The 15,534-nt window shown below is 35.4% G+C and overlaps 1 protein-coding gene across 4 annotated transcripts in view; it reads right to left on the bottom strand.

Moving 5' to 3' along the window:
- LOC130803870 (uncharacterized) overlaps positions 1-15,534 on the bottom strand; it is a 48,960-nt gene that overhangs the window by 10,128 nt on the left and 23,298 nt on the right. For all 4 annotated transcript variants that reach the window (XM_057668086.1, XM_057668083.1, XM_057668084.1 and 1 more), the window contains 15 exons: positions 13,277-13,737; positions 12,896-13,201; positions 12,290-12,478; positions 11,472-11,562; positions 9,049-9,126; positions 8,672-8,962; positions 8,337-8,534; positions 7,663-8,151; positions 5,566-5,727; positions 5,021-5,350; positions 4,114-4,196; positions 3,870-3,986; positions 3,449-3,677; positions 2,458-2,823; positions 1,307-1,408 (listed from right to left, as the gene is read on the bottom strand). In XM_057668086.1, the coding sequence (XP_057524069.1) occupies positions 1,307-1,408; positions 2,458-2,823; positions 3,449-3,677; positions 3,870-3,986; positions 4,114-4,196; positions 5,021-5,350; positions 5,566-5,727; positions 7,663-8,151; positions 8,337-8,534; positions 8,672-8,962; positions 9,049-9,126; positions 11,472-11,562; positions 12,290-12,478; positions 12,896-13,201; positions 13,277-13,737 (3,492 nt within the window). The remainder of the gene's footprint in view (positions 1-1,306; positions 1,409-2,457; positions 2,824-3,448; positions 3,678-3,869; positions 3,987-4,113; positions 4,197-5,020; positions 5,351-5,565; positions 5,728-7,662; positions 8,152-8,336; positions 8,535-8,671; positions 8,963-9,048; positions 9,127-11,471; positions 11,563-12,289; positions 12,479-12,895; positions 13,202-13,276; positions 13,738-15,534) is intronic.

Here is a 15,534-nt window from a genome sequence, read left to right as displayed (position 1 = left end):
TTCATTCATGCAAGTAAACTAAATTTCTTCATAGAAATACAGTCAACTATGAAGTATGTTTCAGATCTATAGCAAAAAGACATAAAGAATAAAAATTCAAGGTAAAAAAGGAAGACAAAGAGTAAGCTCGTACAGAATAGCAAGAGAGAATTATCTGTAAAAGAGGATAGTTGGTAGTTGCAAATCGATCCTTCTGAATAGATCAGTAGTGAGCAACTTCACTTGAACAAGCACATGATGAATTTGCAATAATAAAACACGTTTTGAACTTCCTAAAGTTGGCATCATGTAGAACAGAAATTTATAATTTTGAACCAGGACAATTTTACAAAGACACTTAGGAAGGAGCTCTGCTTGGAGAATCTGACTGGTACCATTGCTAAGTTGATATGTGGCATCAATCAAATTCTTCTCTTGAACTACATGACTATAACATATGCAGATACAGATGTGTAGGTTTCCAATAGTAATATACTATAAGTAACAACACATAATCTTTCCATTATGGATTCCAAATACACATGCAATATGGATAAGCAAGCTTAACTCTACATGTGTTTAGGGAGGGAGTGGTTGGGTCGAATGTGCACCGATATATATATTTACTGCAGCAATATGCAAAATTAAGAGAAAGCCTTTAGGCTTTAAATGGGCTGGGAACATTATTGTCCAAAGGACAGTTTCCAACTGATATTTACTACATTGTTGCCTATCCCTTAACCCTCAAATTTACTACCTTTTTTTCTTATTGTTTGAATTCCACTAGTAATAGCTAGTTTTCCGGTAGAAATACGTAGATAAAACAGATTCCAAATTCTTTAAAAATTTCTGAGTAATAAGGTTATCCAGCACTGAAATAATCTAGAACTCACACGATCATGTATCTAGTGTAAGAGATGACCACAAAAGTAGACGCCCTATGTTTGTCCGCACTATAATGGAAAATAAAACAATCAGAAAATTACATGAAGTGAAATCCACTACTATAATATCTAGAATTGAAGCAGATATTTAAAGTGAAACCCTAGTTTGCAAGTTAAAAAGAAACTCCAGATAAAGGAGTCATCTAAAATGTAGTCACAAGTCAAAACAGTATTAATAGTCAATTCTGATGGGAGTACTGTGATCATACTGAAAGCTATACAATTTTTCATCATTCATATATGTTATAACCTACTCAATTCATAAGCTCAAGTCTTCATAAGCCAACACCAAAAGCACCATTATGTTAGATTTTGATATACCCCAGAGAGAAGAAATACACATTTTATTGGCATTTACCATAATTTAAGAATGAAAAAAGTACCTTAGCATTCTCCAAATGTTTCACTGCTGCTTCTTGAGACATAGAATTCATAAATAATTGTATACAACAAAGACCAGCAGCAACATGATCTCTTTTAATCACCTGAAATAATATAACAAGGACAAATGAAGGCCAGTTAGAGGTTGCATTGCTTAAAAAAAAATACAGCTAGAAAGCAGAAACACAAATCATATGAAAAACATTATCTCTTTTAGTCACCTGAAATAATATAACAATTACAAATGGCGGTAATTTAGAGGTTGCATTGCTTGAAAAAATATACAAGTAGAAAGCAAAAACACAAATCACATTAACGACCAATTTATAGCGAAATTAAGGTAAGAATGAAGGGAAAAATAAAATATGAAAACAAAATGAGAGAAAGCATTCTGACTTCAGAAGTTATCAATTTTAAGCTTTAAACGAATTTGAAGACTTGTACAATTACATAGAAGAACTATGTTACCTGGACTCTTATGCACATGTCCGACTCAAATACATGTCCAATGCACGACTTGGCTATTTTATGAAAAAATTTCAAAACTTTGAACGAAAATGGAAGTGTAAGTGTCATATCCATGTCTGAGTATCAAGGGTCCGACAAACTTGGGGTGAAGTGAAGAGTTCGGGTAGCAAAGAAGGAGAGCGCTAAATGAAGCAAGACGAAATCAAAGCCTCTTAGAGTAACAAAACTGTTTTCCATATTTTTGGCCATCTCTTATTTCACTTTTTCTTTTATGATTTTAAGTTAAAAACATTTCAGACTAACAGACTTCAGTTCCAAGTAAACCCTTCTCTTTTATCTCTATCACAACACTTTCTCTCACTTTTTGTTCTCCCTAGTCTATCCACGAACAATTTTATTTGTAATTTTATATCCTTAATATTTTCCCAAATTCAAATCAGAGATCTTTTAAGGAAAAGAGGAAGCATTAAAAAGGCATGAGCATGAAAAATTGAATATTCTATATTTTATGAGACATAACATTGAAATTGGCATTGTCAGGACAAATAATTAGCTTACAAGGCACATAAACATTAATTGATTATGTAAGACTGAGTGATAACTGATTACAAGAATTAAAAGCCATTCACTATTTCAATGTGATATAATTCTAAATCTAACAATTATATATGAAAGTCTCATTTACCAAAAACTTGTAGAGGTAATTGAAATGTTTGTGAGTTTCGCAGTAGCTGCAAATCTTGGCCAATGCCGCCTCCAAATACTTATTTGAAGCATCATCTATAGAGGCAGAAGATGATATCTTTACAGAAATAACTTCTTCAAGAACTGACATTGCACCATATCCGACACATAATTCACATAAACTATCAATGGTCCCGTAATCAGTTAACAAAAGATCTGGTCTCTGTGGAGATAAAGATGACGTGACTGTCCCGACAGATGATGGTTGAGGAGGTGGAGGCACACCGTCAGGCGGAAAAAACAACAAGCAGCCATCATTATAGTGTCCATGCCTGAACATAAATTCTAGCAAATCTTGTCTTGCATACTGCAAAGGAGAGGATATAAGTTGCATATACACCACCATAGTTTGCAAAAAGTGAAAGTAGATAGCAAAAACTGTGAAAAACAACAAGAAAGCAAGAGATTGAAAATATATAAGCCCCAGAAGATGTAATATATTGTTGATTACTCATCCTACGCAGAGCAAGGTTGCAGAGACCTTTAAAGAATTGTGAGAAGATAGTGTGATCTATTAATAACCATAAGAAAAAATCATAGAATCAAATACTGGTATTCGTAGAAGTGATTAATCATAACCCATAGAAGAATTAACAAAAGATAAAAATACTATTCAAGTGTCCCATTTGGGATTTTGAACAATTCAATAATCAATTACTCAGTTTGTATTTTATTCTTAATCTATAAGTTAAAACATTGTCAATTGGGATCTTGTTTAATTCGTCTCTATAATTTTTATCATGCACAATAAGAAATACTAAGGATTGAGCTAGTGCATTGGCAAGGGTGCAAAGCAAATTGGATGGGACACTTGTAATGAATAGAAGGGAGTATTATATTTGCAAATTGGGGAAAGCAGCACAATTTTCTTTCACTCAAACCACACCTATCATAACAAAAACTTAATCGGTAAAACAATGTGAGATGCTTACATCCTGGAGATAGTTAATACATTCAAGGTAGCGAATACTGTCCAGGTTGCTGCGCGGTCCATCATCAAAATCTGTACCACCCATTGAGCTACTATTTGCAGTCTCTTGGGACCCTCTTGACCTTTCTGAACGAGGAAAAGTAGATGGCATGTGCAGGACGTTGAGATATGAATCTGCTGATAGAGAATCATCTAGAATGGTTGGTGCACTTTTGGCTAAATGCTCATACCTGCACCATACTATAGAAATCAAGTGTTGAACTGCACACATTATTTGTTCTAAACAAAATACAAAATAAACTCATAACTAATACAGTGGATCAGTTTTTTAGCAAGCATTGTGTCTATAATCAACTGAAAAAGTTTGCAGCATTGCAGCCCCTTGAGAGGGAAAAAAAAGGTTAAAAAACCAGCACACTTACATGGAACGAACTGCAGACACATCCACTGGTGGACCACCTTCAATTGTATTGATGATCTCCAAAATGACTGGTGTGGCATGGAAATCAGGATCATTCTTTCGTAACTGAAGAGCTTGTCTGCAAGTCAGCAATAAAGGGTTGAGCAAAGGAAATATCATCAAAAGCAAAAAAAATGCTAGAAAAAACATTCAATAGAAAAAAATAATCAAACCAGGGAACTTTAAGTAATATACAAATAACATACATAAATTTCACACGGGCTTGCGAATAATGCTCCATTCGAAGTAAAGCATGCCCCCATGCAATCCACACAGGAAAAACATCAATCTGGAGAACAAATGAAAGAGAACTCAACCAATGCTTATTCAAGGGAATAAGTAACAGTTCATGCCATCTTTGAGATAATATTTATCCTTTCATTTAAAAGTATTACCCATGTCAACTCTACAAAAACTGAGAAGATAAAGAATAACTAGTACCAAAATATCTATGAACACTGTTGTTACACATGGTGATAAAAGCATTACAACAAGCTTGAAATCAAATTTACTAGACATTAAGGGAAGAAGGGTCTCTATAGACAATAAGATATAACAATCATCTAAGGCCTTAGCATGTAGGACCATATTAAGGGTAAACACAATGAAAACAGATCATTGTATTGGTGTTATAAGAGGATAACAGGCAGACTGAAGAACAGAAGTCTAAAGCAAGTTTGAGGCAGTTTGATATACCACCTCATGGCCCTTCATAAGTATATGTGGCGCTTTAGGATACACAAGGAGCAGGTGAACCGTGAATCAAATACGAAAGCCACTATTTGTTCTTTATCTTGGGTTTTAGGCAATAAACCTATAGTCCTATAAGCTACCTGATTTTCTCTTTATTTTGGTGTATACTTGATGTGAGTCCCTCCAATAGTTTAGTCTTGATTTCATATATTTGCTATGTCCTCTCAACTTATTCCCTACCTGATGAGTACAAGAAAGTTTCTTTTCAAAAGGTTCAATTATTATTCACTTTTATAGTTATCTTTTTACTAATTTATTATATGGTAAGACTACAAAATTCTGGCCCCTACAAATCCTTACAGCTGTGGAATCCAGCTGAAATGGAGAGGACGTTAATTGTCAAGTAAAAGAGGAGAATACCTTGCACTTTTTGCAGGTGTAAACAGCCATACTATAACGTTCCTCACTAATTAATCTGTCACGAAGACATGCGGATGACTCCTGGTCAGCAATATCATCAAGAGAAACAGAAATTCCGGATCCAAGAAGACTCTGAAGTAACTCCGCACGTCGAAACCAGACATCAGCTTGTGACAAGAGCTCAGATAGTTCATCTGCAATCTGATTACCAGCAGAAGAGCTTCCAGCTTCATAAGATCCATCATCTGCATCTTTTCTTCTTTCAGAATTACTAGGTGCATCACTACCATCAACAAGTTTCTTAAGCAGAGATCTAGCATAGAGCAGTCCCTGCAGACATTGCACCACAACCATCAGGTGAAGTATTCCATGATACCCAGAAAATGGATATAGGTCAGAGCAGCATACAGCCGCACACTTCACAATGAATTCTTGCCCCTCTCCTATCATCCACATAAGATATAAGCTAACAGATGAACAAAAACATCAATGGAACTAAAGAGAGGAAAGCCCACTAAAACTAAAAAATATGCTAAGGTCAATACCTCTACTAATGTTTCTGTTGCATGGTATGCTCGTCCAATAATTTCAACGGAAGCATTCTTGGGAAGCTGTTCCGAATTTAAAATGCACTTCATTTGATTGACACACAAATCTATGGCCCCTTTTGCAGAAACAGATTCATCAGAACACAAGGAAAGAAGTGCCTACAGAAAAAAAGAGAAACAATTAGTGTAAAAGCTGTAATTTACAGAAAAACAAAACAACAATAACAATGTCACCCTTAATCTCAACAATAAAGGGCCGGTTACATAATAGAAAAAAAATTAGCGTGATGAATCAATGCTAACAAGATTATAATAGCGCTATCTGATGCGAAAAATATTTTAATACCAATCTACAACTAAAAAATCAAATCTATGGAAAAACAATAAGAATAAAACAAAGTACACCTAAAATCTAGACAATACAAAGCTTAAAATAAATTAAAGTAGAGATGAGCGCAAAAGGAAAGGACATGCTAATACTCAACCCACCAAATGGCTACTGTTTCACACTTCACTCCTGGCAGTCACTATTCCTAGTTCAGAGTATAATTTTCACCCAATAAAATGATGAGTCGTTCCACACTTTGAGAAAATTTCGAACAAGATCAAAGCCTGTAGCTTGCTCTTAGTTCCAATTAAACAAGCTTTGGTGTAATTACCTCCAACAAGTGACCTTTCATAAAAGGAGATAGAGAAACAAGGACAAAAAAAGATACAGCATCAATTCTACATCACTGATCAGATGTAATTCCTTTCAAAGATCATACTTAGGCATGAGATGTATATTGTGTAACCAATTGATCAAATATGATTTTCGAAGAGCACAATACAGAAGGAAAAAAAGATTCCCCAAAAAACAAAAAGCAAAAGGATGAGAAACAACAATGCCAAAGCCTGAAATTTAAAGGTCAAGGTTGGCTACATAGTCAAAAGAGAAAATTTAGTTCGAATTTCTACAACCCTCATCCTTTTATATTCACTCCTCAATCTTGGAAACTAATTTCCTCCATATCATTGTTTACTCCAGCTAAGTCAACATTGGTTTTTATAGGCTTCTTGTGTACTCTCGGACCACTATAACGTTTTTGAATTGCGATTCGTCAAATGGTCAAAAAATTAGCCCAAAACTGACCACAATTTACTTTTTTCGATTCACAATTCGCAAGAAGTCTCTTACATTTTGCACTAAACAAATCCTTCCAAAATTGGAAAGATTTGGACTGTAAACTCTATAATATCCCTCCCTACTCTTCCCTCCCTTTCCTTTCCTTTCCTTTCTAAAATGCTATCCAAACACCCCATTAGTGTGTGCCCATTCAACCATATCCAAATACACTTCTTGGATACTTTCATCTTGTTAATTGGATATAAAGTGGTAGTACAGATATACTTGGCGAAAAAACAAATAAATTCACCAAGTCTTACATCAGAAATTGAATTAAGTGATTAAATAGCTTAATTGGTCTGGATTGATGAACTGTTACAAGTGAAGGATGAACACATAAGGACATTCCCAAATATAATGTAGGTCATTTTCTATTATCTTGTGGGTAGGAGATTCTCTTGCACACTCATCTCTCTGCTAAATTCTGTTTTCAGTGAGTCAAACTCAGACAGGTAGTTAATGATGACTAAATTTGCAACAAAAATAAAAGCCTCGATAGAAGCTATAAGCCTACAGCCCAAGTGGAATTGGCAGAACTAAAGTACTCTAGAATAACAGTTCAACCTAAGGAAACTTGTAACAGCAGAGAGGGAAATCTTTGGAAAAGAAATATTGTCTCAATCTCATATCACAAACCCTAAAGCTTTGTCCCCCAAAAGGAAAAGTGATCAGTTCATCCAACATAGCCTTACATCCAATTGATCCAATAGAAACAACGCAGGAATGATTTTAGGACCTAATATACATAAAATCAAAGAAATTTGTGTAGGTGACTTCCTGCCACTAAAGACCAATTGATGTTCTATTGAAGGAACACAGTTAAAATGGAAGCCCCAATTAGTTAAAACAAAAATTAAACCCTTCTTACTATGTTAGAAACATTATGTTAATAATAGTGCCTGATATTCTGGTGCCATCACACATTATACCTTAAACAAGATGATGTCAGGAGCGCTGTCATATTGGTGCGAAAGTCGGACAGCATCATCCTTCTTTGGGTCACCAGTGAGCATCCACTCTTCAGCTATTGACATAGTAGGGAGTCTATCTTGTGCATCAGAAGATAATGAGGAAGCATGCTCCTCCTGAACTCCTGTCACTGCTTCCCAAGCAACTTTTTCAGATGGTGTCAAAACCGAGCTTTTTCTCTTTCTATGTGGCTCCTTGGGTGGGACTTTATCTGCAGCTCCACGTGGAGTCCAAGAAAATGCTCTCCGAGCTTCCTTTTGTAAGTTACTTAAGCTACTTGTCAAAGATGGTTTTGAAGGAGTCACAATTTTCGTTTTCTGTTTAAGTTTAAAACCAGATACAGATACCCGGGTTTCTCTGGGTGGGGAGCTGATACTGACAGCAATGGCCTTTGAACAATATTTCAGAATTACATTATTGTCCCTAAGTGATGGAAACTCCTTAAGGATCTGCATAAGAAATTAGAAAGCATACCATAAAAGCTTAAAACAAGGTCACAAGATTTATCTGGTACATCAATGGAATTGAAGTACAAGAGTAGACCAACATAAACTCCACTGTTATAACAAAAAAGACCAAGGAAAGACAAACAGAAGTTTAGCATGTACAATCATAAATTTGAGCAAAGACATACCAGAGAAGCAGATTGAAGTTGTTTTCTCATCAACAGCACCTCAAGAATCAGTTGAGGGTGCTCGTGGAGGGATGAGCATCTATGCTGCCATGGCAATGGCAATGCAGAAAGCACACGAAGACCCAAGGCCCAAGAATTTAATCTAGCTACCTCATCCTCAGATATATTACTATCTTTCCTCTTCAAGAAGAAGTGAACCTTAAGAAATACCAACAGCGGAAATGGAAGATCAATAAGACAATGGCATTTAAAATATAGCAAAGATGTGCTATTACGAGTTTTAAAGAGATTCAAAACAACAATATTAAAACACCAGAAATGAAAATGTAATTTACAAGAAGTTGCTTTGATCTCAGGTTGGGTAAAAGTTGCATGGCTCCCATTGCAACAGGTAAAGCATCATTCGAGTCACCCAAAGATGAAAGAAAACATGAAGCTTCAGCAGGACCTCCTCCACTTAATGGGTCTGCCGTTAGAAGTTTGACAAGCTGTCTTCCTTGTAATTCTCTCCGGAGATCAATGGACAAACCAGCACTTTCAGCGACCTCCAAAGCAGCAGAAACAGCTCCCTTCTCAGCTAATTTAAGTGCCAATCCTTCGGGATCATCTTTGCATGCTGCTTCAACCTTGAAATTAAACAAAACAGAAAAGAATATTGAACTTTGGATGTGTTCTTTTGCTCATCAATCCAATTCAACAAAGTATTGGGTACCTCCTGCCAACTTTGGTATTGGTCATCTGCAGACAATATATGCTTGTACTTTTGTATTGCCTGCTTACGATGCAGGACCTAATCATAAAAAGGTCAAATGTCAATACTTTCCTAATAGGGGGGCTGTCATATCAGTGCTACCCCACAACAAATGAAAAGTTACTGGCAACTTAAAAGAGGAGAAGAAAATCCAGCAAGTATATAAAAGAAAGAAATTCCTCATACACATTTTAATTATTTATGAGAACTTGTAAGCTTAAACTTTCATCTATTCTTCTATATAAAAGAACTGACGAGGACATTGAGGTGGGCCATTGAAAGCAATTTCAACAAAAAAAAAATCAGTATCAACTCTCAAGTCACAAGAGCAGACATCTCACTGTCCCTCCCCTCTAAAATGTTGCAAATCAAAGTCTACCGATATTTCAAAATTGGGGGGAAATTTTATTCATGGCTTGTTTTGACCAAAGACATCAACATCATACAAGGGCAACTTTCGTGTGGATTATAACAAGCCATAACTCAATCTTATTTGCAATTGTTGGCACCACACCCTCATGTAATAAGCACTATTTAATCCACCTTTCAAAGATCATTCGTAGTCAAGCATTGTTTCTTTCAAATCTGAATTTTAATGTTTAGTTTCTAGTTATTTTATGTTTATTACGATCGGTCCATTTATGTTTTAGTGTTTTAATTAAAATAAAACAAAACAAAAAAATAGGTCATGTATTTTAAGTATTTTAAAATCGTAAGCACGTATGAAATAAGCAACTATGGAAGTACAAGCCACGAAGAAATCAAAGACGGAAATCAAGTTAAAGCACGGAAGTCATTTAAGTCAAGAAGAAATCAAAGACGGATATCAAGTCAAAGCAGGGAAGTTAATTTCAACAAAAGTCGAGCCAATCTAGGCACGTAGAAGGTCATCGTCTTTGAAGTCCTTTTAGTACAAGTACCTAGGTAGTTATTCTCATGTAAGCAATCAAAAAAATCGGAAAAATTAGAGTAGTTTTTTTGGTTTTAAGGAGTTATTTTCAGAATTAGGGTGGTTACTTTTCGGTTTTTATGCTAGTAATTAGGAGTTAATTTCTGAAATTTAGGAAGTTATTTGTTGGTTTTGTAATTGGCAATAATAGGACGGAAGTTACACGAGAAGTTACTCACGAAATGGGTAGTTACCAAGTGGTTATGACCGGTCACATGTGGTAACTTCCACACGCCATACAGCCGGCCATAACTCACGGTTTGTGAGTCGGTGAAACAATTAATCTTTATCCCTTATACAATCAGCCTTATTCTCTCACCATCAACCACCCTACAAACCACCAGCTTCACAATCAATTTGCAAAAACTTACCGCGACAAAAATACAACACCATTGTTGTTAAGTTCCCAGTTCCCACTCCACTTCCATCACTCATGACCACCACCACTGTGACACCACCTCAACATTCTCTACCACAAAATCGTTGCCTCCACCACCGGTGAACACCATCAACCAACAATAATTAGAAATAAGAAATAAGATTCCAGATTATCACCATTTATGGGAATTTTGACCAAATTTGCACTATTAGAAATGATAAAAAAAAAATGCAAGTTAAGGTGTTTGACTTTGACCACAATTATCACCATTTATGGGAAATTATAGGACTAAGATTCCAGATCTAGCTAGTATATTTATCTCAAAATCGACCATTTAAAAGGTGTTTTTCATTAATTAATGATAGATAATAGATATTGTTGGAAGAGGGCAGAAGGAAGCGGGAAGAGAAAATGCCACAAACCTGGTGGTTTGCAAGGTGGAGAGAGAAAAGTGTGATTGGTGGTTTGCAAGATGGAGAGAGATAATGAAGAAGACCTTTGTGTTGTGAACAAGAGATCCAAAACTTTGATAAAGAAATGGAAATAAAATCTTAGCTTTACTACCCTTACCCTTTGAATTTTCTAAACCAAACACTTCTGATGAAGAAAGAGAATGAGTTAAAAACCATTCCTTTTCTCCACTTTATTCATTTCCTTTACCTTTATTTTAGTTTTTTTGTATTCTATTTTTCAAGTTTTGTCTTGCTTGCCAAAGTGGGAACCACTAAGTGGCATTGGGAGGATGGTAGTCTTGCTAGCTAACTAATTAGAATACAACACTTACAGCCCTAGTTTTCTCAGAGTATTTGCTTTCAGGCTTGCACGACCTAATTTCCAAGTCCCATAACCTTAGAGAAATTCGAGGGTGCTATTGAAGCATAGTCATAGGATTCCATGAAGAGAAATAAACCCTTTCAATCTCCAGCTTCCATGAAAACACTTCCAAAAGGGTCACTCTTTATGTTCACCGATTAACTCTGGTTCTAAAATACCTTTAAGTAACACATATTGATATACTTGGGGAGGACTGCATAAACTAAAAGAGACAGAAACTACCTCATTCATTATAGGTTCACTCTGATGCAGATGGCAGCTACACATAGTGAGCACATCTAAGGCAGCATCTAATTCCCAACTATGCATATACCTGCAGAATAAGTGAGAAATTTTATTGAAGGAAAAAACAAAACAGTTGGATCAAACTACAAGATATACTCAATGCTGGGGCCTTTATCGAGAAATCAGTCTCAGCCTCTCAGCTAAGAATGAATACCACAAAAAAAAATAAGACTCTAGTTTTGTTATAATCAATAGCAAAGGCCCCCCCATCTTCAACCACAAACATACACACACACGCAACACACAAAGAATAGTGATATTCAAAACGAAAAAGTCAGCTATAATGGAAAAAGTTTCTGATTACAATGAAATTTTCTACTCATTATATACAAGTCCACACTTCTTTTAGCAACTATTTATAAGTGTCCTTTCTTCCTATAAATTTTTTAACAATCCTTGTATCCTACAGATATTATTCTTTCTTTGCTTAATAAATTTCTTTCATTGCTCCAGCTCTCTTCCTATCCCCATAATCTCTCACTCCACATATATGCATCAGTACAAATATATACATATAATGTATGCATGTGCACGAGTAGAAAACTTAGATCCTATTCCCCTATTCTTTCTTTGCTTAATAAATTTCTTTGTTACTTCATCTTTCTTCCTATTCCCCTCTCTCACGCTTTTATTATGTTAGGTCAATCCTGGAAAATATCACGGTAGCAATGCAGTCACCGCATTCCTAACACAAGATAGGTTCCAATTTAAACCTAAGATTAAGGCTTGCTACACATTTTCAGAGAATACCATACCGTAGGGCTAGCTGGGCTGCTAATTGTTTGTCCTTCAACCTGAGACAATATTGCCAACTACTACTTCCAACGATTTGATAGCTTTCTTCACGTTCAATAAGAAGTCTAAGCAACTGATCTGATGCCCCACCACGCAAAAAACGATCAGAGAGAGCGAGCGCGTCCATTAAATTTTCTTCTTCAATCAATCTATAAAAAGAAAACTTAGATTAAAGACCAAATTTGGCACTACATGGAAACAAAAAGGTGAAGCAACATACTATGATGAAGAAACTGAAAGATATAATAATTACACTACAGAGATACAATAAAGCAGCAAAATGTAAGTAAAGGTCTTGGGAGATAGACCGTTTGTTAACAATTAATTAATCAGGTTTAACACATTGACAATTTTAATTCGAAAAACCTAGAGGTTGCGAGCTTTTTCTTTCATCCTTGTGACTACGCTTCGATTCCCACCATCTACACGAAAGGTTAATTTCCTCCCCTCCCCCCATCCCCCACCCAATCCAGTAGGAACTTTCTAGCCTATCCCAAATTATAAAAAAAAAAGGAAAAACCATAAAAACAATTAAAATGATTTTTTCAGGGAATGCTGGAAGATACCGTTTAACAGCTCTTTCATATGGCTCTTCGTTTGCCCAGTCAAAAGTAAGAAATGTAGTAGAACTGTCTTCCACAGCTTGAGTTGTCGCTTGAGCGATTTCTGGTATAGGTGTTACAGGGTTACCTCCAACACAATCATCAATTTCTGACTCTGTGTTGATGTCATGTTCTCGAGGTCTTTTTTTAAAGGATCTTCTGTTGTTTTGTATCTCTTCAGCATCATTTGTATCCTTGGATGTTACAGCAACCTCAGAAAACCGATGAAGGTTAGTCTGCATCTGTATCCATCGGTTCAAAGTTGGAAATCTGCTGGAAAAAAAAAATCACTATTGTGCCAGAAAGGAACTGCACCTGTCACTGGGATAAAACAATTAAGCTTACCTCTCCGACTGATCAAGAGCAAATTCATAAAACATCCTGTCTGCATCAGGTGATTGCAATAATTCTTCGTTCAAGGAATTCAATATGGATGATTCATTACTACTGTATAATATATTGCTTCCAAAGACGCATGCCAGTACAGCTCTTACTGGTGAAATTTTAACAAGATGCTTTATTATGTCCAACTGGAGGTGGTATTGAGCAATGCCAGAAGAAGACACCAAACTGCTGACTTGACTTTGATAAATCCCTCCAATAGATGTCGGTAAATGACCATCAGAACTAAGCTTAGCACCAGAAGCAACAAAAGGAATGCAAGCCCAACCATGGGTACACCGTGAAGGATGGACAGGAGGTACACAAGCTGAGATCACTTCATGAACAAAATCGGCAGACATAATATCTGCCACCTTTTCTGCCGCTTCAGTGCTGCCTCGTTCAAAAACTAGACGAGTTACAAGCTGTATTAAAATCATGACAGAAGAGAGGTGTCATTACAACAAAACCAAATTGCTCACATGAGGCATAATTACAATTTCCTTTGATTTGAGCATTAGGCATGAAGAATCCTAGGGAGTGGGGGATTGGATGTACGCAACCATATCCTTGTTATACACTTGTTAGTGATATTAAAGAGGGCCTTCGTAGTAAATTTGAAAGTAAAATTTTGGGTGTAGTACAGCTTAATCATCCTATTGTGATTTTATTAAGAAGTCTACTCACTACTGTAGCATGAAAGTACCAATTATCAAGTGCTTGAGAGACACAAAAGTACAATACAAGAAATCACTTCAAGTATGATTGAAATTCGGCCATCAACTGCTTAATGTGCAACTTTTAAGCAGACAGGACGATATCCCTGCAGAAATCAATCAAAAGCATTTTTGACCTAACTGTTTCAAGATTTTTTAATGATTCGGAAGAGAAAACAATCAACGGCTTGATAAAGTCTAACCATTAGGTGGATTCATTAGAAAAAAAACAATATTGAGTTGCTTAGACTTTGTCTTAAACTATATGGAGTTTTAGAATCTGATTAAGATTGTATGATCCTTTCGAATAATTAGAAGTATTTTTGACCACACTGTACCAAGATTTTCTGATGACTGGGAAGAGATAACAATCAATGGTTGATAATTCTAAGCATTAGGTGGATTCATTAGAAAAAATAACACAATACTAAGCTGCTGAAACTTTGTCTTAAACTATAAGGAGTTTCCAAATCTTATTTGAATATGAAAGACTATGATCCTTTCAAGTAAGACGTTATAGCTTAAAAGTATAGAAGCGCCATGAAATGCAGACATAGATTGGTTCATAGCCGTCAATAACTTTATTACAACTTAACATACATCACTAATTATAAGCAAGTGAGACTATTTCCAACAGCCATTGTAACTCCATGAAAACAGATTCTACTTTTTTATAATGGCTTAACTTATATAATATTTCCTTCAAACAATGCTAAAAACAGAAATTTCCGAGCTAGATGTAATTTATAAAGGCTCAAAAATCAACTTGAAGACAGTGATCAATATTCAAGAAGAATTTTTCCCATTTATCCTTGGAACTGAAGAGTTAGCTATCATTGTCGGGTGCAAGTAATTTGATGAATAACGGAAAACCAAATTGAACCAAACCAAATTAATAATTTGGTTTTATTATATTTTTCTGAATTTTTAGTTTTTAGTTCTTGATTTTTTTTTCTTTCTTTTATTTTAGTGTTTTATTCTATTTCATTTTAGTGTAATTTTGTTAATGCATTTTTTTCGTTTACTCATGTTTTTTATTTTATTTTTGGTTCATTTTGGAATTTAGTGTAATTTGAAATTTCAGTAAAATTGGTTTTTTCGGTGCAATTTGGATTGTCAAATATTAATTTGGTTCGGTTCAATTTGGATTTTTAAAAATATGATTTGAATTTGGATTGGAAAAATTAACCCCGAATTTAATTTGGTTTAGTTTGGATTTGTATCAAATCCAAACCAAAAACCGAATTTACACCCCTAATTGTCATTTATGGGGGTTATAACTTATATCAGCAAGAAATCTGGTAGAGCGAGAGCTCATGAAAGATGAAAAGACTAATAGCCATCAAGTGGCAAACTTCACAATTGTATCAACAATATTCAATTTTAGGACATGTGAAGGGGTTAAAGTTACACTTAGCCTCCACCAAGGTTTGACCCTAAGCTCTTTTCTCTTTACAGTGATCCTAGATGAGATAATTCGATCGTTTTAAGGAGATGTTCGTTGAT

This window comes from Amaranthus tricolor, chromosome 17 (assembly GCF_026212465.1).
Source record: "Amaranthus tricolor cultivar Red isolate AtriRed21 chromosome 17, ASM2621246v1, whole genome shotgun sequence".
Classification (NCBI taxonomy): Eukaryota; Viridiplantae; Streptophyta; class Magnoliopsida; order Caryophyllales; family Amaranthaceae; genus Amaranthus; species Amaranthus tricolor.
Note: the sequence above shows the minus strand (reverse complement) of the source record. Positions and strands in the feature narration are given on the sequence as shown.